Source organism: Neofelis nebulosa, chromosome 9, assembly GCF_028018385.1.
Source record: "Neofelis nebulosa isolate mNeoNeb1 chromosome 9, mNeoNeb1.pri, whole genome shotgun sequence".
NCBI lineage: Eukaryota > Metazoa > Chordata > Mammalia > Carnivora > Felidae > Neofelis > Neofelis nebulosa.
Window position 1 is genome coordinate 2,159,774 of NC_080790.1, and position 21,699 is coordinate 2,181,472.

The window sequence follows — 21,699 nt, forward strand, 5'->3', positions numbered from 1 at the left end:
CCCCACCCCTCCCTGCTCCTTGCTTAATCTACCTTTTCACAACCTCTGAAGCCGCTTTTCCGCCAGGAGCCTTTTTACTGCAGCTCACCCTCCATGTGCCTCCTCGTCAAGTCGACCCGGGACGGCAGGTCCTCCAGCAAGAGGCTTCGGGCTTCAGTCCCCCTTCCAGACCCCAGGGAATCACACGAAAGCCAGAAAGAAACGGGAACAGCGAGTGACCACAGAGCCACAGCCAGTGTGCAGAGAGGACCGGGCAAGGCGGACACGCTCAAGCCACCTCGGGCCTGAGGACCGAAGGGAAGCTCCCGGGGCGCCTGCGTGCAGTGGGGTAACAGAGCAAACCCCTAGAAGCAAATACACAGAACATTGCACTAAAAACGTCCCTGAAAAAGCTCTACGTAAAATATCAAACGGAACCCAGCAGAGGACTATCTCGCGACCAAGTGGAATTTGGTCCCAGAATGCCAGGGTGGCCCCGCAATTTGAAAGTCAGGGATTTAAGTGACCAAAGAGACCAAAAGGGAAAACTCATACGTCACATGGTCCGTTCCACAGACATGAAAAGCGTTTGAAAACCTCGAACAGCCACCTTCGACTGTAAAGCTCCTAACGGGTAAGACCGAGAGCCCTGCGGCCATAAGCCTGACGCCCAGGGACTTCCTGACCCGACGGAAGCAGCCCCGAGTGCTGACCGGCCCGGCCCTGCAAAGGCAGCAGCCCCAGCCCGCTGTCCCGGCCGTGCCCACCACGGGGCTCCCGGAGAACCTGCTGGCACAGGTGCGGCAAAGCCAGCCTCACTCACCCCTGCTTGTGTGGCTCCAGGCTCTGCAGGGCGGCTGACTAGTGCGGTGGCAAAGCCAGGGAAAGCGCCCGAAAGGACCCCGCGCCACCTTCGCACAAGTTCTCATCCCCGCACGGCCCCTCCTGGCCTGGCCGAGCTCAGCTGGTGAAAGCGTAAGGAGGGCAGCACCCGGCTTAAACGGGAGCCATGGGACATGCCCACCCCCCCCCCCCCGCCATCCACATCTCCTCCACGGCGCCCACGGTGCCCCTCATTCATGCCCTGCTTACCTCTGCCACCCAAGTGTGTGCCATGCCACCACTGGCTGGAGTCACCCCTCCAGTGGGGCACAGCGGTCACTGGCCCCCACAACTAGAGAAGGTCTGGGGCGCCTGGGTGGCTCAGTCGGTTAAGCATCCACCTCCTGGTTTCAGCTCGGGTCATGATCTCACAGTTCACGGGATCGAGCCCCACGTCCGGCTCTGCGCTGACAGCACAGCCTGTTTGGGATTCTCTCTCTCCCTCTCTGTGCCCCTACCCTGCTGGAGCACACACTGTCTCTCTCAAAATAAATAAATAAGCTTAAAAAAAAAAAAGAAAAAGAAAAACTAGAGAAGGTCTTCTTAACGTGAAAGTTTCAAAGAAGTAAGCATGCAGGAGAGAAACAATCTTGTTTGTAGACGTTTGAAATAGTCATGAAGAACCACCGTTCTGTTAGCTGTGAACTGCAGGTTAAACTCCAGCTCAAAAAGTTGATTTCTCCTGCCCTGTGCACTAAGAGTGCATGTGAGGGCATCTCGAGTCCCGTTTACACTCTAAAAAGTTCAAACAGTGCTGGAGAGACATCAGCAACAAAAGTTACAATCACTGGTAAAGATTAACATGTACGATATTCTAATATGCAGCGAACGTGTAAAATGGAACTGTGAGAGGGCCCTGTGCTAAGACGTGTCACTGTGAAAATGCAGTGTCTTTGTGCTGAGTTTGGGAGCGGCCAATCCATTTACCATGTGACCACGCTTATTTTATGTCCTGTAAAACAACCCTCCTCCCTTTCAGGAAAGAGCTCGAAAGCCCACCCGAGAAACGGTAGTTGATTACTTGTCTCATTAACGTCAACAGACTCCCATCATCACCTTGCAGAGCAAATTTGACAGGAATAGCATGCCTGGACCATCTAGGCTACAGTAACAGAAACACGAGCACAAGGGGTCCCTGGGGGCTCAGTCGGTTGAACGTCCGACTTCCGCTCAGGTCATGATCTCACAGTTTGTGGGTTCCGGCCCCGTGTTGGGCTCTGTGCTAACGGCTCAGAGCGTGGAGCCTGCTTCAGATTCTGTCTCTCTGTCCCTGCCCCGCTCGCGCTCTGTCTCTCTCTCTCTCAAAAATAAAAAAAAAACATTAAAAAAATGTTTTAAAGAAAAGAAAAAAAACAGGAGGACAAAACGATGCAAGACCGAGAAGTGGAGCGCCCGGATGGGAAACCAGCGTTTCTCAGGTACGTAGCTAGAGAGTGCAACACTAAGCGGGCGATTTGGGATTTACGCATACAAAAATCAGGTGTTAAACCTAAAACTCACATTGTTCCTGCAAACATTCTGAAAAGCTGGGTAAACAAGTCTTTATATCATAAACACAAGTCTTTATATCTTGACTTCAATGTTCTATGTATCTTAAGTTCAATGGCTTAAGTTCATTCTACATTCGCTAATGACCTGTCGATGTGAACTCACGGGGTGACGAGTCCCTAGACTGTCCAGTCCAATCTTCTGGCCGATGCAAGAATGCTCTCGAGGCACTGTTCATAAACCCCAAATAGACACACTCCTCAAAAACCAGGTTCTGACCACCGAGTACCACAAATAAATTCCACACTTTTAGCAGGGAAGTCAAGGACGCCTCCTGCCCGATCCCACCAAAATCTCATTTACTCTTTCCCTTTTAGCTCCACTCTCACATTACCCAGAAGGACACATCAACTTCGGTACACAAACCAATCGCCCAGGCAGCCCAAGGAAATGCAGATTCTGATTCTCCAGGTCTGCCTCTGGTGACAGGACAGCTGCTGGTGGGGCGAGGACACTCTGAGTTGCTAGGGTCTACACAGCTTTCCTGACTCTGCCCGTCAGAACTACCTGGTCTCGGTGGTATCAGAATCCGTTTCACTTTACAGAATAGATTTCAAAAGCCAGACCGTCCCACCTCTTTATGCCAGACCTTGTACCAACAGCTCAGGAGGGAACGGAGCTAAATTAGTATTAATCCAAACAGTTACAAAGCAGGATGTTAACTGCAACCCTCAGGACCGCCACGCTGCAGAATTCTCGGGGGTGGGGAGCGGGGAGCCGGCTCCTACCCCCCACCGAGGCAGCTCTTCCTTGCCCGGAAAAATGGGAGCAGGTACAACTTTTCTGGCAGGTTCTCCGGCCAGAGTCTAGGACTGGAGAGCACGCCAGGAGATGAAAATGCCCTTCTCCTTCCCTGTGCCGTCCCACATCCCCTCCCCAAATCTGCGGGCTTGGTCACATACAACCTCACCAGAGCCAAGGAGGAAAAAGAACTGAGGGGACGAAGTAAGGAAGTGAGAAGGAGCCATAATTAGGACATGAGGCGAGGACAAGGATGCCTGAGGTTCGGGAGGGTCCTACGGCCACGAGCCCAGAGCGATGTGCACCCAAGTACTCAAAACACGGCAAACACGGGTCCTGCTTGAGGAAAATTTAGCTGTAGAAATACATGCATGTATCTGTACAAAATACCTGTACACACAGAAGGTATATATGTACACAAATTGTACATGCACACGTGTACATACGTATAGATCCCATCCGAGCCACAGCACTTGAGAAAGAAAAAAAATCAAGAAGACAAAAGCAAGCGCATGAGTGAGCTGGAACAACAACAACAACAAAAAAAAACGGGTGTGGGGTTCCTAACTCTACAACACAAGCAATAAGAAAAACCAATCATCAAAATTGGCTCCAGCCTGTTTCCGATTCTGTGTCTCCCTCTCTCTGCCCCTCCCCCGTTCATGCTCTGTCTGTCTCTCTCTGTCCCAAAAATAAATAAAAAACGTTGAAAAAAAAAAAATTAAAAAAAAAAAAAATTGGCTCCAAATTGAGGCTGAATCGGCGGTCCGCTTGGCTGCGCCCTCTAGGCTTCTCCCTAGCCTTGCTGCTTCCAGGAAAACATTCTCCCGTATCCCCCTTAACTACAGAAGCCAAAGTATGACCTTTGGTTAAAGACCAACCCTAAGTCAGGCCCCTGATTCCTGGACACAGGCAGCGGCCTTGGGTCACAAGCAGTTCGCAGGCACTGTGGAGACGGCCTCGCTCCCACCTGCCCATCACCTTGACTGACTCAGTGGCTTAGCAAATAGGTACCACGCACCTGCTAGGGGGCGAAAGAGAAGTAAGAAATAGCCCTGCTGTCCACTGGGAGGAAGGGGAAGTCTGCACTTGACCGTTGGCCTCTGACAGCAGCGGTGTCCAAACCGAGGGCCTGACACGGGGGAACCGAGGTGTCTCGTTCTGAATAAAAGGCCTCGGGGCGCCTGGGGAGGCTCTGCCGGTTAAGCACCTGACTCTTGATTTCTGCTCAGGTCGTGATCTTGCGGTTTGTGAGTTTGAGCCCCGAGTCGGGCTCTGTGCTCACAGCATGGAGCCTGCCTGGGATTCTCTGTCTCTCTCTCTCCCTCCCTCCCTCTCTCTCTGCCCCTCCTCCACCTGCACGCTCTCTCTCCATCTCAGGGAAAAAAAAAAAAAAAAAAAAAAAAAAAATATATATATATATATATATATATATACACATACATATATATATATGTATGTATATATATTAAAAACAAACAAACAAAAAAGGCCTCCAAGAGCAAAGAGGGCGCTGAACAGGAGGAACCCAGGCCTGAAACCAACTTCTCTAACCATTACAAGAGGTTTCACTGCTCAAAACCAGAGTGTCCTCAATTTTAAAACGGGAAGAACAGTCCCCGCACCCAGGGCTGGTGTGACAATTAAGCGGCCTGTCAGACCCTGGCACCTACCACCCGCTCAACAAAAGTCCGCCAAAAATGAAACCGAACACAAACCCCCACATAGGATGAAAGCCATGCTGGAGGTTTTGTGAGAAAGTGGATGGGCCTGGGGCAGAGAGGGACGGGCCACGGGACCCGGGTGTCCCGGAAAACAGACAACAGAACAGACAGCAACCTGGCCAGTCAACCTGCCGGAAGTCACCTGCAGGCTGCGGCCGGAAAGTCAACACCCACCAGCAAGACACAAGGGGAATGAGACAAATGGGGAAAAGGAAGCGTTTCCTCAGCAACAGAAAAATGGAAAGCTATACAAGAAAAAAAATGAAATCCTAGAACCCTACTTGAATCAGCAGCCAGAAATATTTCTAGATCTAGAAAGACGAAGACCCTAAATAAGGATTTGGCAAGAAGTTATGATACAACTGTATCAGGAGTCTAAAGAAACACAGGGGAGAGCACAGAAAAAACTAAAAGCCCTTAGTGGCGACATCCAGTCACTACATGGTATCCAAGAGGTAAAAGCAGATAGGTAACGATGAGAAGAAAGTTTTCAGTTGGATGTGGTTGTTCTCGGGGAATCAGATCAGGTGGGATGGGTGTGTTTAGGGCCCGCAGATCTTAATCAGCTTTTCAGCAACTTGACTTCTTGAAAGGCTTGTGAACGCTACTTGGAATTTTTTTAACTTTAAATACACAAAAATAAACACAAGTCAAAAGTCCCTTCCTATAAGCTAAAAGATGCTGATCATAGGATACGAAAATGTTCTGTAAACACTAATGCGCTTAGCATTTTTATTTTAACAACCCCTATATGGCCCTCAAGCCTCATTACCTTCAGTCAATGGTCAATGACCAAATCCCCATCTTCTAGGGTAAACTGCTCTCCACGGTGATGCGAATGTCACTGACAACCAACCCTCCACTGTCACTTTCGGTACTTACCCTTTAACTATAATAATGGTTCTTCAAATTCCAGAATGTCATGACCCACAAGCTGTCCGGAGTAAAGCGGCACAAAAATGTGCTACTTCTTTCAAGATAAAGGAGAAAATCAGATAAAATATTCAATACCCAGGGCAAGGATCCACTCCTTGATATTAATCCCAGGAAAAAACATGTCAAACCCCAGGAAATAACGTGTGTTATCTCAAAGATCCAACACGGAAGATCAAAACCTCTGGGTTACTTAGGAGATTTCTTAAGGAGATCAAAAGTTACGAGGTACACCGGCAGAAGACGCGCACTTCAGGTAGCACACGGTCAGAGAAACTTAGATCTCCCCGTGCGTACCCTTTGCATGTGCCCACACGTGAACTGTTTCCAGGAGAAAGCCGTGTAACTTTGTAGTTAGGGGCTTTAAAGTTGGCTTGGGTTTAAAGCCTACCTAGGTTAGAGTCCTAAATCTATCAGTTACTGGCTAGGTTGCCTTGGCCCACATGAAGAAAAACACCTACAAGGACGACTGAGAGATTAGAAATACATACACAGTCTTCAGCAGGGTGCCCAGCACACGGTGACCACTTTCAAAGGCTGGTAGTTAAGGCACAGTCTTGGGTGACGGAGCCCGCTGCCAAACCCTGAAAACTGCCCATTCCTCACAGGACACTTTGAAACTGCCTTGTATGGATTTATCTGTAAGAATTTTGTCTCACTACAATAATTACACACTTATTGAATGCTTACCAAGTGCCACGCACCTTTCTAAGCTTTTGAATTAAATGTCTCAACTCATTTAATTGTGATAACAGCCACAGGGGATCGAGGCTCATTTTCCCATTTTCTTGGCAAGGAAACTGAGGCCCAAGGCCGCACAGCTAGTAAGTGCTGGAGCCAGGATCTACACTTCAGGAGTTTCGGGGGTGGGCAGGCTTTTCGCAACTAACAGTGCCACTTCTCTCACTGTAAGCTTCTTGAAAGCAAAGATCATTTCTATTTTCACACACATTTGGGGCGCACAATTATGTATCAGATACTTCCTAGGGCAATGAACAAAGGTTGTTTTTGTTTGTTTTCTTGGTATGTGTCCCTAAGTGCCTTAAGCAGGTTCTCAAAAGCCATCAGAAGAGATGAAAACCAACACAAGGCTCTACCAGGTCCTACACAATGCGACCCACCTGTCCTTCCAGCTCCTCCGCTACCCCCTCACTCCTCCACTCCATCCTTACAGACTTCCTAGCGGTCCTGCCAAACCGCACACGCATTCCAGCTCCACCGCTTACACTGTGGGGGCTCACGCACTTCAGACATTTACTGAGCACCTACTACGTGATGATCACGGTGAACAGGCACTGGAGTACAGGGTGAGGCAAAATAGGACATTAGTGGGAAAGAGGTGAGATCCGAAGAGAGTCTGTGGTTCAGTTCACAGGATTATACCAGTGCTGATTTCTACGCTTTGATCAATGTGCCATGGTCTTGCAGTCCTCAACATTAGGAGAAGCTGGGCGAAGGGTGCAACAGAACTTTCCGTTTATCTTTGCAACTCTTAGGTAAATTTAACACTGTGTCCAAATTAAACGACCCCCTCACCGCCACCACCCCCAAATCACAGATACGGCGCCAGCCTCTGGGAGCTCCAAGGCGGGAGGAAATTACACACAAGTAGCCAGCCTGCAGAGAGCGGTGGGAATCAGGCCCCAAACAACGTCCAAGGGCTGCCGGGAGAGGGGTGGCGGGGTGTTCCCCGGGGGTCGTGGGCTGCGTCCACCCTGCGTCACGCAGGCCCCAGGGCCTTCCTGGATAAACAAGTCCTGTAAAGGAGCCCCCCCGAATCTCCGGGTCCTCAGCGGGACAGGGGGAGCTGGGGGTGCAGGAGGGCCTCGCTCTACAAACGCGCGGCGCCGGGGGCCTTGCTGGGACTCACCTGGAACTCCAGCCCGTAGATCACCGGCGCGTCGTCCTCCATGCTGCGGCCGCTCACACGCTTAACGCCTGTCCCCAGAGCGGACGCGCCCGCAACTCAGCACCCATTCATTCCCTCCCGCCCAGGCGGCACCGAACCGGGAGCTTTTGCGGCCTAACTCGGCTCCCGTAGGCCACACTTCCTGTATTTTCCTGATGCGTCATCAGTACGCTCCTCGCCGGCGGCCAATGGCAGCGGCACCGGGCTCGTGCGCGTGCTCATTTGATTCCATCCGGGTTCTCAACCCTCCTGACGTCGGGAGGCGGACGCGGCGGGAAGGGGCGGGGACTAGAGCCAGTGGGGTCGAGAGCCGGGCGGGTAGAGCGGTGGGGGAGGGTCCCGGCGGGGGGAACCGGAGGTGGCGGAGGGGCGTGGGCGGGCTCCAGGGCCTCGCGGGGTCGTCACTCCGCCCCCAGCCCGTAGTTTTGGGGCATTGAGACGTCCCATGCTGGGAGCCCTCCGCGCGCCGTAGCCCACAGAGAACCGCTCACGTGGAGCTGTGGCGCTGCCCTTTATTACCGTTAGTACTTTGCCCAGCGCGGGGACTGATGCTTTACAGAAGCCGGCTTAAGGTTCTTCTAACCCTGCGACTAGGGTGTCATACTTGCATTTTAGAGATGAGAGGCTGCAAAATTGACCAACGGTTGAAGACATGGAGGTCGTAAGGTGGGAAGCTAGGATGTGTGCCCGGTCTGACTCACCTAGGCTCTGCCCGGGGTCCTCAAGGTCAGGAGCCACGCTCCTTCAGGCGGCAGGCATGCCGCAGTGTCCGCACTTGGGGGAGGGGCGGGGGGAGCATGTACTACCAGTGCCGCTGAGTGATGCCTGGCGCCACACCTCTGGCAGGATCTGACCTGCATTTGACTCTAAATGGGAGCCTGCTGGGAGACCTTGGGTTCCCTGGGCATCTCCAAGCATGGAGGACTTAGCACTTCCAAGGCACCTCCCTTGACCGACCGTGTCCTTGGCAGTCACAAGTGAAGCTGCATGGAGTCCCAAAGTGCCATTAGCAGAAGCCTTTTCACTAAGCTGAATTCCACTGGTTTAGAAGACCACGCGCTTCTACAACTGTGTGATTAATTTTTTTTCCTCTACTCTTAATCTTCTTGACAAATGAGATGTCACTTCACACCTGTAAGGATTCCTGGTAGCAGAAAGTCAAAAAATAGCACGTGTTGGCAGGCAGTGGAGAAAGGGGAAGGCTTATACCTGTTGGTGGGCATGTAAATGGATACAGCCACTGTGGAAAACAGGTTGGAGTTTTCTCAAAAACTTAAAAATGGAAGTACATATGTTCCAGCAATCCCCCTTCTGGGAGTCAGAGGAAATAAAACCACTATATCAAAGAAATATCTGCACCTTATGTCCAGAACAGCCTTAATCACAGTAGTCAACACGTGGAAAAACCTAAGTGTCAATAGACAGATGAATGGATAACCAAGTGTGGCATTCACACGTGCCCCCCCCCCCCCCGCACACACACACACAGTGGAATATTACTTAGCCTTAAGAAAAGAAGGAAATCCTGTCATCTGCAACAACATGGACGAGTCCGGAGGACATTCTGTTATGTGAAAAAAGCCAAACATAGACAAATACTGCACGATTACACATACGTGTGAAATGTGAACAAATTGTGTGTGTGTGTGTGTGTGTGTGTGTGTGTGTATGACATTGTTGGAGAGGAGCACCTGAGTGTCTCAGTGGGTCAAGCATCCAACTTCATCTCAGGCGACTATCTCGCGGCTGAGTCGGAGCTCTGCGTTGGGCATTGGGTGCTGTGCTGACAGGTCAGAGCCTAGAGCCTGCTTCAGATTCTGGGTCTCTCTCTCTCTCTCTCTCTCTCTCTCTCTCTCTCTGTGCCCCTCCCCCCTCAAAAAATAAACATTAAAAAAATAATCATTGTAGCAGAAGAATGGAGCTTACCAGAGGCTAAGGGGGTGAGAAGAATGGGGAGATACTGATCAAGGGATACAAGTTTTCAGTTATGGTGAATAAGTTGTGGAGACCTACTGTACAGGTGTCTATAGTTAATAATAATGTGCCCTATACTTCAAACTTTCGAAGAGTAGATCTCAAGTGTTTTCATCACATATGTATAAAAAAGGTAAGTATGGTGGATACGCTAATTTGCTTAATTGTGGTACTCATTTCACAATGTATACATGTGTCATGACATCACATTGCACACCTTAAATATATACTGTTTTTATTTGTCAAAACTAAAAAAATTAATCAGTTATGAAGGGAAGACAAAAATGGCTTTGCTCGGTTGTATGCCAGCGCCTCACGCCCTGGCAGGCATCGTTAAATTTTGATGGATAGCTGTTGGATGGATGAGGAGTCCTCAGTGATTACAGTAAAAATCAAGGAAGCAGACCCACAGATCTGAGCATCGTATTCATCGTCTCCGATTGCCTGAGATTAAGTTGTGGAGCTAAGAGAATGCAGAGTCTTTATATTGCTGGATTAAATCTACCTACCTACTACTGATATTATTCCTACCAGCTTTACGGTTAACGTTATTATTACACAAGTACAAATGCACAGCTGAAAAAGTAGAAAATACTGATAAGCACAAAGAAAAGTCTCTAAAAATAAGTATTTCTTGGGTGCTTTGGCCAGAAATAAAAAAGAAAGGGCCTAATCCTCTCTCTTCCACCTACCCTCTGGCCCAGGTTTCCCTGTAACCTGAGGATCAGGCTTAGTTCCCTCCCTATCCCGAGGGTTGTGGTCAAGCATCCCCGCCCATTCCCCCGCCCTTCGCATCACCTTGGAGCGCACGCTCCGCCCACCGCAGCACGAACCGGAAGCGCGCGAAGCAGCCGGCTCCTGCACTGGGCATGCGCGGAATCAGACCGACCGTCCAGCGCGCGCAGGCGCAGAAGCCGGAGAAGGTGCCGGGTCGAGTCCCTCCTTCCGGTATTCATCCACCTTCTCTCCGGACTCTGGTCGCGGCCGCCCGTGACCGCCTCTCCAACCCCAGTGGGCGGGTGGCAGGTGAGACTCAGGGCCCGGGCTGTGGGGAGGGAGTCGGGTCGTCCCTAACCGCAGCCCCGCCGGTCCTGACCTCAGCCCCTCGCTGGCTTGTCCCCTGGCCGGTCCTCCCGCAGAGGGGGCGGGGGGGGTCTCTTCTGTGTCTCCCCGTTGGGGAGCTCCTCTCCGGGGGCTCCTCCTAAGGGACTCTTGGGGGGGGGATGCTCCCCCAGGTCTCCTCCTTGGAGGTCTCCTGCAGGTCCCAGCTGTGGCACTCAGCAGCTCGGCCCCGAGCAAGCCCCTTAATCTGTCTTCTTGTGAGTCTGCTCTTCTGTGCACGGACATGACCTGCCCACCCAAACTCGGTATCGTGCGGGTAAAATGCGGCGGTTTGTGCGAAAGCACAGACGCCAGGGTGAATGTTGCCTATTATTACACATCCTGATCCCTCCCAAAGCAGCCTTCGGGACGGGACCGACCGATAGTGTTGTACACCGTGAAGACTGACAGCCTTTGTTGTAAAACACAATGCTCAAAGATAGCTTCTAAAACGTGTCGGTTTTTCTCAAGCTTGGACACAAAAGTTTAACCCCAGTGACACTTGGACGTACGGTTTCTACCTTTTTATGGTGGTTGGAAGATAAGGTGTCCTTCTATCCAGATGCTTTACTCCTGGCTTCTTTTCGTGAATTCAGGAGATGGTACCTAGTGACAGACCAGGCGCCCGGCCCACTGTGGCGGGATGGGAGAGGCAGAGGAGAGTGCAAATAGGATACTTTAGCGGAGACATGTCTCACCCCGTCCTCACGTTCTGTGGTTGCTAACAGGATCTTCACCAGTCCAAGAGCCCGTGTTACCGCTGTGCTTCATCATTAAAATCACAGTTACCATGCTTGTGTATACATAGCTCCTTACGGTGTAAAAGTGCGTGTGCACCAGTCACTGGTTATTCCTCGTTACCCCAGTGTGCAGTCTAAGAAACCAGGACTAAGACAAAGTTACTCCTCAAAGGTCACTTAGCAGGGAAGCTGGGACTCCAGCAGTTCTTAAGAGCTTGCGTCCAGTGCTCTTCCTGACTCCCCCCTGCTGCTCCGGATCATGATCTGTCCCAGCAACCTCGCAGGGAGAGCAAAGGCGGAAAACCTGTGTTGAAAATCCTGCAGCACCCAATATTGTCACTGTGACTTTGGCCAGATCACTTGGATTTCTCTGCTGTGTAATGGACGTAATAGTCCTTTATAAGTTGGTCCTGAGGATTGAATAGGACAAGACATGTCGGGGCATGTGGGTGGCTCAGTCAGATAAGCGTCCGACTCTTGATTTCCACTCAGGTCATGATCCCGGGGTTGTGGGGCTGAGCCCCGAGTTGGGCTCTGAGCCAAGCGTGGAGCCTGCTTGGGATTCTCTGTCTCTCCCTCTTTCTGCCCCCCCCCACCCTTGCTCTCTTCCTCAAAATAAATAAACATTTCAAAAAATAAGATAATAAACGTAAAATGTTTCATCTATTGTGGGTGTTCTTTACATGGGGGTTTTTGTAAGTCTATGCTAATTAGATTTCCACTATATGACATATATTTTCACGGAAATAGGGTTTACACTATTGCAGTCTGGTAAAAGACTTATAATTCCAACATCATGTCCACAAAGGGGACCTGCCCTATTGTAGTTTTAGTTGTTCTTAATGAAACTTTTCAGTTCTCAAATAATCACTTAGAGTTAGTACTTAAAAAAAAAAAAAATCTTAAGGCATTAATTAAGGGCCTTGCGCAAAGCACTCACCTGAACAGAAAGTCTACTTCAGTTGCTGCCATGTTGATGCTAACATAAGCCGAAATGTCTGTGGTTTAATAAAAACTATTAAGTCAACAATAGAAGTAATTATAGTACACACAAATCAAAAACCTACCTGTGCTCTCCCGTTTTTTAACTGTGCAACACGAAGACCCCATGTAACATTCATGAAGATAACACAGAGATCGAGTGCACACCTGGCCCAGTCTTCTGCCCACAAGCATAAGAGATGGACAGTCGTCAGTGGCTTTCTCACGTGTCCCGCCCTGATCAAACCTTCCCTTGGCACCACCCCCAGCTCCCTCTCCAGATGAATTGAGTATTAGCATCACCTGGCTTTTGCACTTGTATTCCTAAAACAATGTATTGTTTAATTTACATGTTTTTGAATTTTATATAGAAAATCATACTGCTTATTTTCTAGCATGGCCCATTCATTTTACATTTAATGTTGCATTTTCAGTATGCTGTTTACTGTGCCTATGAGCAGTGCTTGTGTCCAGTGTTTGTTTTGTTTTGTTTTGATCTTTGGAAAGCAGTGGGTATTTTGTTTGGATTTGCTGTTTATAAGTATTCATAGTGCTACTTATGGTACCACGTGCAGGAGTCCCTCTGTGATGCATAGGTCGTGGGACCTCTTACTGTCCTCACCGGGACTCTTGAGAGTGAAAAGAGGTACTTAATGGAATGTAAGAAACAAAGCAGGTGAACATACAGGGAGAGGGGGAGACAGACAGAAAGAGGGAAAGGAACCGTAAGAGACGCTTAGCGATAGAGAACAAACTGAGGGTTCGTGGGGGGGGGGGGGGGGGGGATGGGCTAGATGGGTGATGGGGATTAAGGAGGGCACTTGTCCTGTTGAACACTGGGTGTTCTATGTGAGTGATGAATCACTAAATTCTGTTCCTGAAAACAAAAAACAAGGTGGTTAACTTTACAGTAACCATATGCACGAAGTGGAAGCATCCTGCAAAAGTCAAGATGCTTGGCTGCGGAGTCACAGGGTATGTGCTTGTGAAATGTGTATCCTTTTCAGCCTGTTCAAATCTTTGGCCTGTTTTTCTGTTGGGTTGTTTATTGTCTGGTTGAGTTCCGGGAATTGTTATCTATTCTTCGTATTAATTAAGAAATCTGGCAGTACCCAGTGTAGGGGAATGTGTTGAGCAAGAATACTTTCACACTGCTAACTACCCATGTAAACTGGTACAAACACTCGGGAAGGCAGTTTGGCATTTTCTAGTAAGGAAGAAGACGTGTATTCTCTATGACCCAACGTACACATAACGTGTATTTATTTTATTTTAGAGAGAGAGTGTGTAAGCAGGGGAGAGGGAAAAAGAATCTTAAGCAGACTCCACAGAGCTCAGCACAGAGCCCCACGCGGGGCTCCACCCCACGACCCTGGGATCGTGACCCGAGCTGATACCAGGAGTCAGACGCTCAAACAACTAAGCCGCCCAGGCGCCCCACATGTAACGTTTAACGACATGAGGAAATTTGCTTGTGTGCACCAGGTGACGTGTATAAGAACGTTCCCAACAACACTGTCTATAGTATCAGAAACCCGTCAGCGCTGGAACAGATCGTGTGTGGTGCCATCACACAGCAGCCTCGTCAACAGCACAGACGAATTAATTCCAGCTTCGCACTACTTTTGAGGTTGAATCTCAGGTTAGAAGTTGAGAGGGGAAATTAAGTCAAAAACGAAGAAAAAAAAAAAACTAAGCAAAATGTTGTTTGAGGAAGTAAACGTGTAGGAAATGAAAAACAAGAGTGTGACAAATTTCAGAATATTACCCCTAAACGGGAGAGGAGTAAATGTTAGAGTGTATTGTCTCAGCCACATGTTATAAATGATTTATATCCACTCAAAGTTTGTTGGAAGTTATTTACAGGAAACGTACCTTTAGAAGAGAAGGGGGAAAATGACAAGGAAAGAACCTTGTAAGGTCTCCAGCTGAGAGACGTAAGAAAACTCGGGAGGCTCACAGGCTATCCTTTTCTGTCCGGAATCCCCCCTCCACCCCATGCCATAGTGCAGCTTGCTCAAGTGCGTGTGTGAGTTACTTAGTTTTCTCTCTGTGGTTGCCTAGGGCCGGGTTCCTGAGAGCATAGTGGTCTGAGTTACCCTGCTGTCTGACACGGGAGCACACCGTGAGTATTGGTTCCTGGTCTGCAGGGCATTGCAGGCAGCCCATTGGCAGTGGTTTTTTTTTATAAATACGTAGTTTCTATTCAGAAATTAGGATTAACAATACAGTTTTTGCTCTGGATTGGGCAGCGTCTTTGTGAACCTTTTCACTAGGAAATATTGATTTTCTAAATTAGATTGGATAAGAAGTGAGGTTTCTGAAGAGAATCAAAACATAGTTACAAACAAGCACTGATTCAAATGTTGTTTTTTAACTTAGCTTTCTTCTTTTGAGAATTTTATCTTTTTTTTTTAATTTTTTTTAATCTTTATTTATAATTTTTGAGAGAGAGACAGAGTATGAGCAGGGGAGGAGCAGAGAGAGAGGGAGACACAGAATCCGAAGCAGGTTCCAGGCCCCAAGTTGTCAGCACAGAGCCCGACATGGGGCACGAATGCAAGATCATGACCTGAGCCAAAGTCGGACGCTCAACCGACTGAGACACCCAGGTGCTCCGCTGAGAATATTATTTCTTTAAAAACATTTTCGATATGGGGCGCCTGGGTGGCTCAGTCCGTTAAGTGTCCAGCTTTGACTCAGGTCGTGGTCTCGTGGTTCATGAGTTCAAGCCCCACATCGGGCAGTGTGCTGACAGCTTTGGGTTCTATGTCTCCCTCTGTCTCTACCCCTACCCCACTGGTGCTCTGTCTCTCTCAGACTCTCAAAAATAAATAAACATTAAAAGATAAAAAAATAAAAAATTCTTTGGAAGTATAGGTAAATGAAAATAAAAACATCTCAGGTGAATTGGCAAACCCAGTTGCTGGGTCAGAGCGTTGTATCCTTTGTCTAGCTGTTGTGCGGAAAAGTTACATTCCCACTATCAATAAATAAGTTTCCCCCCAAATTCCCTAAGAACTGGCATTTCTAAAAATCCACCTCTTTCATAACCTTTTTTTAGATCATAGTTTGAGTCTGTGTTTCTTTACTGCTGAAGTGCTGTTTCTTGCTGTAAGTATCCAGTCCACATAACGAATGGGTCTCGCCTAGTAAGTAGCCTTCTCTTATCCTGTGCCTTGTGGGAAGTAACTCTGTTACCTGTGGACAGTCTTTCCTACGGGACCCTAGTCAGTCCGTCTTGATCTAATACATACAGATTAACCTTGACTGGCAGTTATTTCTGTGTATTTTGAGAGTAGAACGTTCTCCACTCTTCCTGCGTGTGAAGAAAACGCTGCGATTTTGCCAGTTCCGATATTCTTTACCTTTCCCTGTAATTACATGTATCAGACCTTTTCTCATACCCTACGTTATTCTACAGATAGCCATTAGTGTCGTGTTGTGATTTCCGGGGTTCCCGTCTGAACCGTTTGTTCTGAGACAGGCTCGGTCCTGGCACCAGCTGCGGCCACAGCATCTCCGTACCAGGCGCGGCACTAGGGGCCAGGGTCCTAGGTCCTCACGAAGTTAGGCAGGAAGGACCAAACTCCACTCCTGGCAGGGTCACCTACAACCAGTGATTGCATTTTTAAGTGCCCTCTACACCCAAGGTGGGGCTCGAACTCACAACCCTGAGATCAGGAGTCGTGTGCTCTATCACTTGAGCCAGCCGGACGCCCACTACCAGTGGTTGTAGATGAGTCCTGTCACTGCTCTGATTCTCGGTGTCCCCTTCTGTACGTGAGGGCACGACGGCATCTCGTTCAGCTTCTGCAGAGGCGAGAGGAAGTCGTGTTTGTTCCCGTCCTGCACGTGACTAGGCACGTCCACTCCTCATGTTCCCCAGGCAGCCTCCATTCCGCCTTGCTGTGAAACATTACCAGAGCAAGGCTTTTGTTCCTTGTCCGTTGTGTTTTTGACTCATTTTTAGCTAATGATCGGAGAGATGTGTAATAAATAGGGAATCGGTAACTGACAATGCTGGACAAGACACTTCTCCAAAGTGCTCAACTTTGATTATCTGCTTTAAAATGCTCTTGTTTGGGGGCACCTGGCTCAGTTGGTTAAGCATTCTACTTTGGCTCAGGTCATGATCTCGCGGTCCGTGGGTTCGAGCCCCACGTCGGGCTCTGTGCTGACAGCTCAGAGTCAGGAGCCTGCTTCCGATTCTGTGCCTCCGTCTCTCACTGACCCTGCCCAGCACATGCTCTCTCTCTCTCTCAAAAATAAATAAACGTTAAGAAAATTTAAAAAAAAGTAAAATGCCCTTGTGTGTAGATCTCAGGGTGGCCAGGCTTTAACAAAGAAGGGCTGCTGATTTGGGGCAGTGTCAAAGTGTTGGCAAAAAGTCATCTCATCTAAAGACCATGCTTTGTGAAGACCAAGAAGGCATTTTATTTTTTCCTAGAAAAACCCTCATCTTTCTTAACTGGGATTTGTTCCCTAGAAGAATAGAACTATATACGGTAACGTTTGCTCAAAAAGTCCTTTAGGAAAAGGAGGCATTTTCTTTAGACGTTAAACTCTTCGTTTCATTTTGTGGCCTCTGCCATCCCGTGTCCACACAGCATTTCAGCTGTAACTGGCCCTGGTTTCTCAGCTTACTAGCGGCACAGCGTTGAGCAAGCTGCATGAGCTCTGCAGGCGTCAGCCTCCTCATCTGCCCGATGGAGTAGGTCTCAGGGTGGTTCTGAATCCAGGAAGAATGTACACGCACAAATCTTAGATCGGTGCCGAGGGCCCGGTGTGTGCTAGTAACTGGTCCAGTTTGCTGCCATCAGCTCTAGCAGTCAGTGTGCCTCAGGGAGGATGTGGAGAGATTATTACAGGTTGGAAGAGGACGTCTTCAAGTGAATCTTAAAGAACACTTAGGGTTTAAAGAGCTGGAGACCTCACCCCCATTAGGATGGCCAGTGTCAGAAAATAGCAGGTGTCGTCAAGGACGCTGAGAAATCGAAATCCTTATGCACGGTCTCACAGAATGCAACCACTATGGAAAACGCTTTGTTGACTGTTCAAACAACAATTAAAAATAGAATTGTCGTAAGATTCAGCAATCCTGCTACTGGGTGTATACCCAAAAGAATTGAAAGTGGGGACCCCGAGATGTTTGTACACACATGTTCCTACCAGCAGTCACAGTAGCCAGCGTGTGGAAGTGACCCAAGTGTTCGTCAGTGGATGAGTGGATTAAAAAAATGTGTAGACACAATGGGGTATTGTTCAGCCTTAAATGATCAGGGAATTCTGACATACGACCACCTGGGTGAACCTTGCGGACGTTACACTGTGTGAAATAAGCCAGTCATAAAAGGACAAGTACCATGGCGTCCCACTTAAGTGAAGTACGTAGAGTAATGAAGTCCAGGGAGTCATGAAGTAGAAGGCGGTTATCAGAGCTGGCAGCGGGGGTGGGGAAGGAGGGCCCCGGGAGGTGGTGCCTAACGGGGACATTGTTTCAGTTTGCAAGATGACAAGAGTTCTGGGGATGGACGGTGGTGGTGGTTGCACACTGAATGCACGTGACACCACTTAGTTGTAAACTCAAAAAATGGTTAAGACGGTAAGTAATATAGATGGGGTGTGTCTTTTACCGTGATCAGTCAGTTGATAGATGGCTGGAGAAATGGAGTCTTTCGAATATGTAACTGACAAAGATTTTCTAATAGACTTAATTTTTTGGAGCAGCTGGAGGTTTGGTGCTAAATTGAGCCAGGGGTTCAGAGGTTTCCCGTGTGCCCTGTGTCTCCCCCACAGTTACATGCAGTGCACCTGCACGGACACATCATTATCCTCCAGAGTCCACGGTTTACCTTAGGGTTCACCGTTGGCGGTGTGCCTTCCGTGGATTTGGGCAAATGTATAATGTCATGTGGCCACCATTTGTCTAAAGTTTAAGCCAGCTCAGTAATGACGGAGGTGGAAAGCTGATGAGGTTGGTTCATTTCTGTCTTGGCTTCAGGACCATGGAGAACGCTAACGGTGCCAGCCAGAGCGCGGCCGAGGAATCTCTCCCGGCTGATGGGCGAGCCGGGAGCACCACTCCGCAGGGAGAACAGGGCCAGCTCCTTTATCACGAGGAGACCATCGACCTCGGTGGAGACGAGTTTGGGTCTGAAGAGAACGAGACTATATCAGAAGATTCTAATCATTTTGTAGATAAGCTTAATGAGCACATGATGGAGAGTGTCCTCATTTCTGACTCTCCTAACAATAGCGAGGACGACACAGGTGAGCTGGGCTGTTTGCAGGATGTCGTGGAGCCTGCAGACGGTCACGCTGATCCCAGACCGGAAAGTCTGGTGGGTGAAGGAGCAGTCGACGCGCTGAGCAATGACACTGGAAGCGACGGAGACGGGGGAGACCATGCATCTAAAGGCGGCTCTGACGCGACCCCCGACCCAGAGCTCGAAGAAGTAAAAGGTGCTCCCGCCTTGGGAGAAGAGGGTGCCGAGGACCCGGGCCCGGAGGGGCGGGGGCACAGCCCGCCTTGCAGGCAGTCCCCTCGTGAGGAGGAGCCCGTGCCCGTGTGCACCATTTTCAGCCAGTCGTTCGCCCGCTCCCAGCCGCCCCTGCTGCTGCGGGACGGCTTCCAGTCCCAGATGGTGAAGTCTCCGAGCTGTGGCGGTGCCAGCGACGCGGCGGCCAAGACCCCTCCCCAGGCGGTCCAGCCAAGCCCCAGCCTCAGTAAATTCTTTGGTGACCCCAGCAACTCTAGTTCCTTGGCCTCGGACTTCTTTGATTCCTTCACCACGTCCACTTTCATCTCCGTCAGTAACCCCAACGCGGGCTCTTCCGTTCCCGAGAAACGGTCTTCGCTCTCCACTCCAGTGGGACAGAGATCCCCGGGTTCCGCTGCGCCCTGTCTCTCCCCAGGGATTGAAAAGTCAGAGTCCGCCGTTCCCACGGCTTCCCTAGAAATTCCTCAGTCTCCAAAACCGTTTTCCCAGATCCAGGCTGTGTTTGCAGGGAGCGAGGACCCCTTTGCCACCGCCCTGAGCATGAGCGAGATGGACCGCAGGAGCGATGCCTGGCTCCCCGGGGAGGGGACCCGGGACATCTTGATTTCAGTGGCAACCCAACAGTACAGCACGGTGTTCGTAGACAAGGAGAGCCTCACCATGCCGGGCCTCAAGTTCGACAACATCCAGGTAGGTGCGGGCCACCTCGCAGGGCACTTCCCAGTGAAATAGGTCGCCCGTGTCCACATCCGGCTCCTTTCCATCTCATTCTGTTTTCCCCGGCTTCTCACTCACCCCCCATTCATGTGTGTATGTGTGTGCATGTGTGTATACACACATGTAAAAACACCTTCAAGGACTGAAAAATCTGCCTTGTCCAGCAATTCCTAAAATTCTCATTTTGAGTGTCCGCGTTATGTCTCTAGTCAATTTGGAACTCCGTTGATTTCCCTAATAAAATGTGTTTAAGGCACTAATCAGAGTCTTGGAAGTGAACGCCCGCAAGGTATATAGTTACATCAGAATTCTCAGAAATAGCTGTGAACCTTGTGTGAGCACGTTATTTGTGACATTTAAGCTTCAGCAAATAAGCCCCGTTCCTTTTTTTTGTTGTTTACCAAATAACGTGCTTTATGTAGAAAGAGGTTTTATACATTTCATTAAGAAAAATATGAATGCTCCCTCCAAAATAAAAAATCACAAAAATGTCTGAATGTTATAGAGAATAAACAGTAACATAGAAGAGTTCAATCTAGTAATCAAAGACAATGAGATTATTTCCATTTTCCATTATCTTATTTTTTTAATGTTTATTTTTTTTATTTTTTTTTTAAATTTTATTTTCAACGTTTTTTATTTATTTTTGGGACAGAGAGAGACAGAGCATGAACGGGGGAGGGGCAGAGAGAGACAGAGCATGAACGGGGGAGGGGTAGAGAGAGAGGGAGACACAGAATTGGAAACAGGCTCCAGGCTCCGAGCCATCAGCCCAGAGCCTGACTCGGAGCTCGAACTCACGGACCGCGAGATCGTGACCTGGCTGAAGTCGGACGCTTAACCGACTGCGCCACCCAGGCGCCCCTAATGTTTATTTATTTTGAGAGAGAGAGAGAGAGAGAGAGTGAGTGAGGAGGGGCAGAGAGAGGGAGGGAAGGAGGGAGGCAGAGACTCCCAAGCAGGCTCCACGCTGTCAGCGCAGAGCCCGTTGTGGGGCTTGAACTCACGAGCTGTGAGATTATGACCTGAGCCGAAACCTAGAGTCGGACGCTTAACCGACTGAGCCACCCAGGCGCTTCCTCCATTTTTTGATACCTAATTAGTCATTTCATTCATGATTATTCCATGTTTGTTCAAGTGTGGGAAAATAGTCTGTCTTGGGCAGCCCTGATGGGACCATAAATTGTTACAAACTTTTTTAAGTAAAGTTTTTAAATCAGCATCCGAATGTGTATGTTATTTGATCCAGAAATACCAGTCTTAGGAATTTTTTTTCTAAGGAAATAACGTCACTGGCATAGAAATACCCAGCTTTTGGGATGTCCGTCGGAGTGGGGTTTATTACTGCAAAGCATCTGAAACGACCTCAGGGTCCTTTTTCAAGAGGCTGGTTGAATACATAAGACTCATTTTTATAACGGATGTTTCTGCAGGTAATAAGATATTAAAACTGATGGTTCAGGGGCGCCTGGGCGGCTCAGTCGGCTGAGCGTCTGACACTTGATTTGGGCTCAGGTCATGATTTCTCGGTTTGTGAGACAGAGCCCTGAGTCAGGATCCGCCCTGACAGCGTGCAGCCCGCCTGGGTTTTCTGTCTCCCTCTCCGCCCCTCTGCCACGTGTGCATGTGCACTCTCCCTAAATAAATAAGTAAACTTTAAAAATAAATAAATAAAATAAAATAGGAATGATGAGATAACAGAATGTTTAATGAGATTCTTTTTTTTTAATTTTTTTTTTCAACGTTTTTTATTTATTTTTGGGACAGAGAGAGACAGAGCATGAACGGGGGAGGGGCAGAGAGAGAGGGAGACACAGAATCGGAAACAGGCTCCAGGCTCCGAGCCATCAGCCCAGAGCCTGACGTGGGGCTCGAACTCAACGGACCGCGAGATCGTGACCTGGCTGAAGTCAGACGCTTAACCGACTGCGCCACCCAGGCGCCCCAATGAGATTCTTATTAAATTT

General features: G+C 49.0%; 2 protein-coding genes across 7 annotated transcripts in view; one reads left to right on the forward strand and one right to left on the reverse strand.

Annotated features, from left to right (window-relative positions):
* EIPR1 (EARP complex and GARP complex interacting protein 1) overlaps positions 1-8,026 on the reverse strand; it is a 121,101-nt gene extending 113,075 nt beyond the window's left edge. Inside the window, exon 1 of one of the 3 annotated variants that reach the window (XM_058682412.1) lies at positions 7,678-8,026. In XM_058682412.1, the coding sequence (XP_058538395.1) occupies positions 7,678-7,719 (42 nt within the window). In that variant the 5' untranslated portion in view covers positions 7,720-8,026. The remainder of the gene's footprint in view (positions 1-7,677) is intronic. The other 2 variants (XM_058682411.1, XM_058682415.1) reach the window with 2 other exon arrangements.
* Positions 8,027-10,575: 2,549 nt separating this feature from the next.
* The window catches only part of TRAPPC12 (trafficking protein particle complex subunit 12), an 86,444-nt gene continuing 75,320 nt past the window's right edge, over positions 10,576-21,699 (forward strand). For all 4 annotated transcript variants that reach the window (XR_009248147.1, XR_009248146.1, XM_058682417.1 and 1 more), the window contains exons 1-2: positions 10,576-10,716; positions 18,517-19,705. Coding sequence is in view for 2 of the 4 variants with exons in the window: in XM_058682417.1 (XP_058538400.1) it covers positions 18,521-19,705 (1,185 nt within the window). In the remaining 2 variants the exon portion in view is untranslated. The remainder of the gene's footprint in view (positions 10,717-18,516; positions 19,706-21,699) is intronic.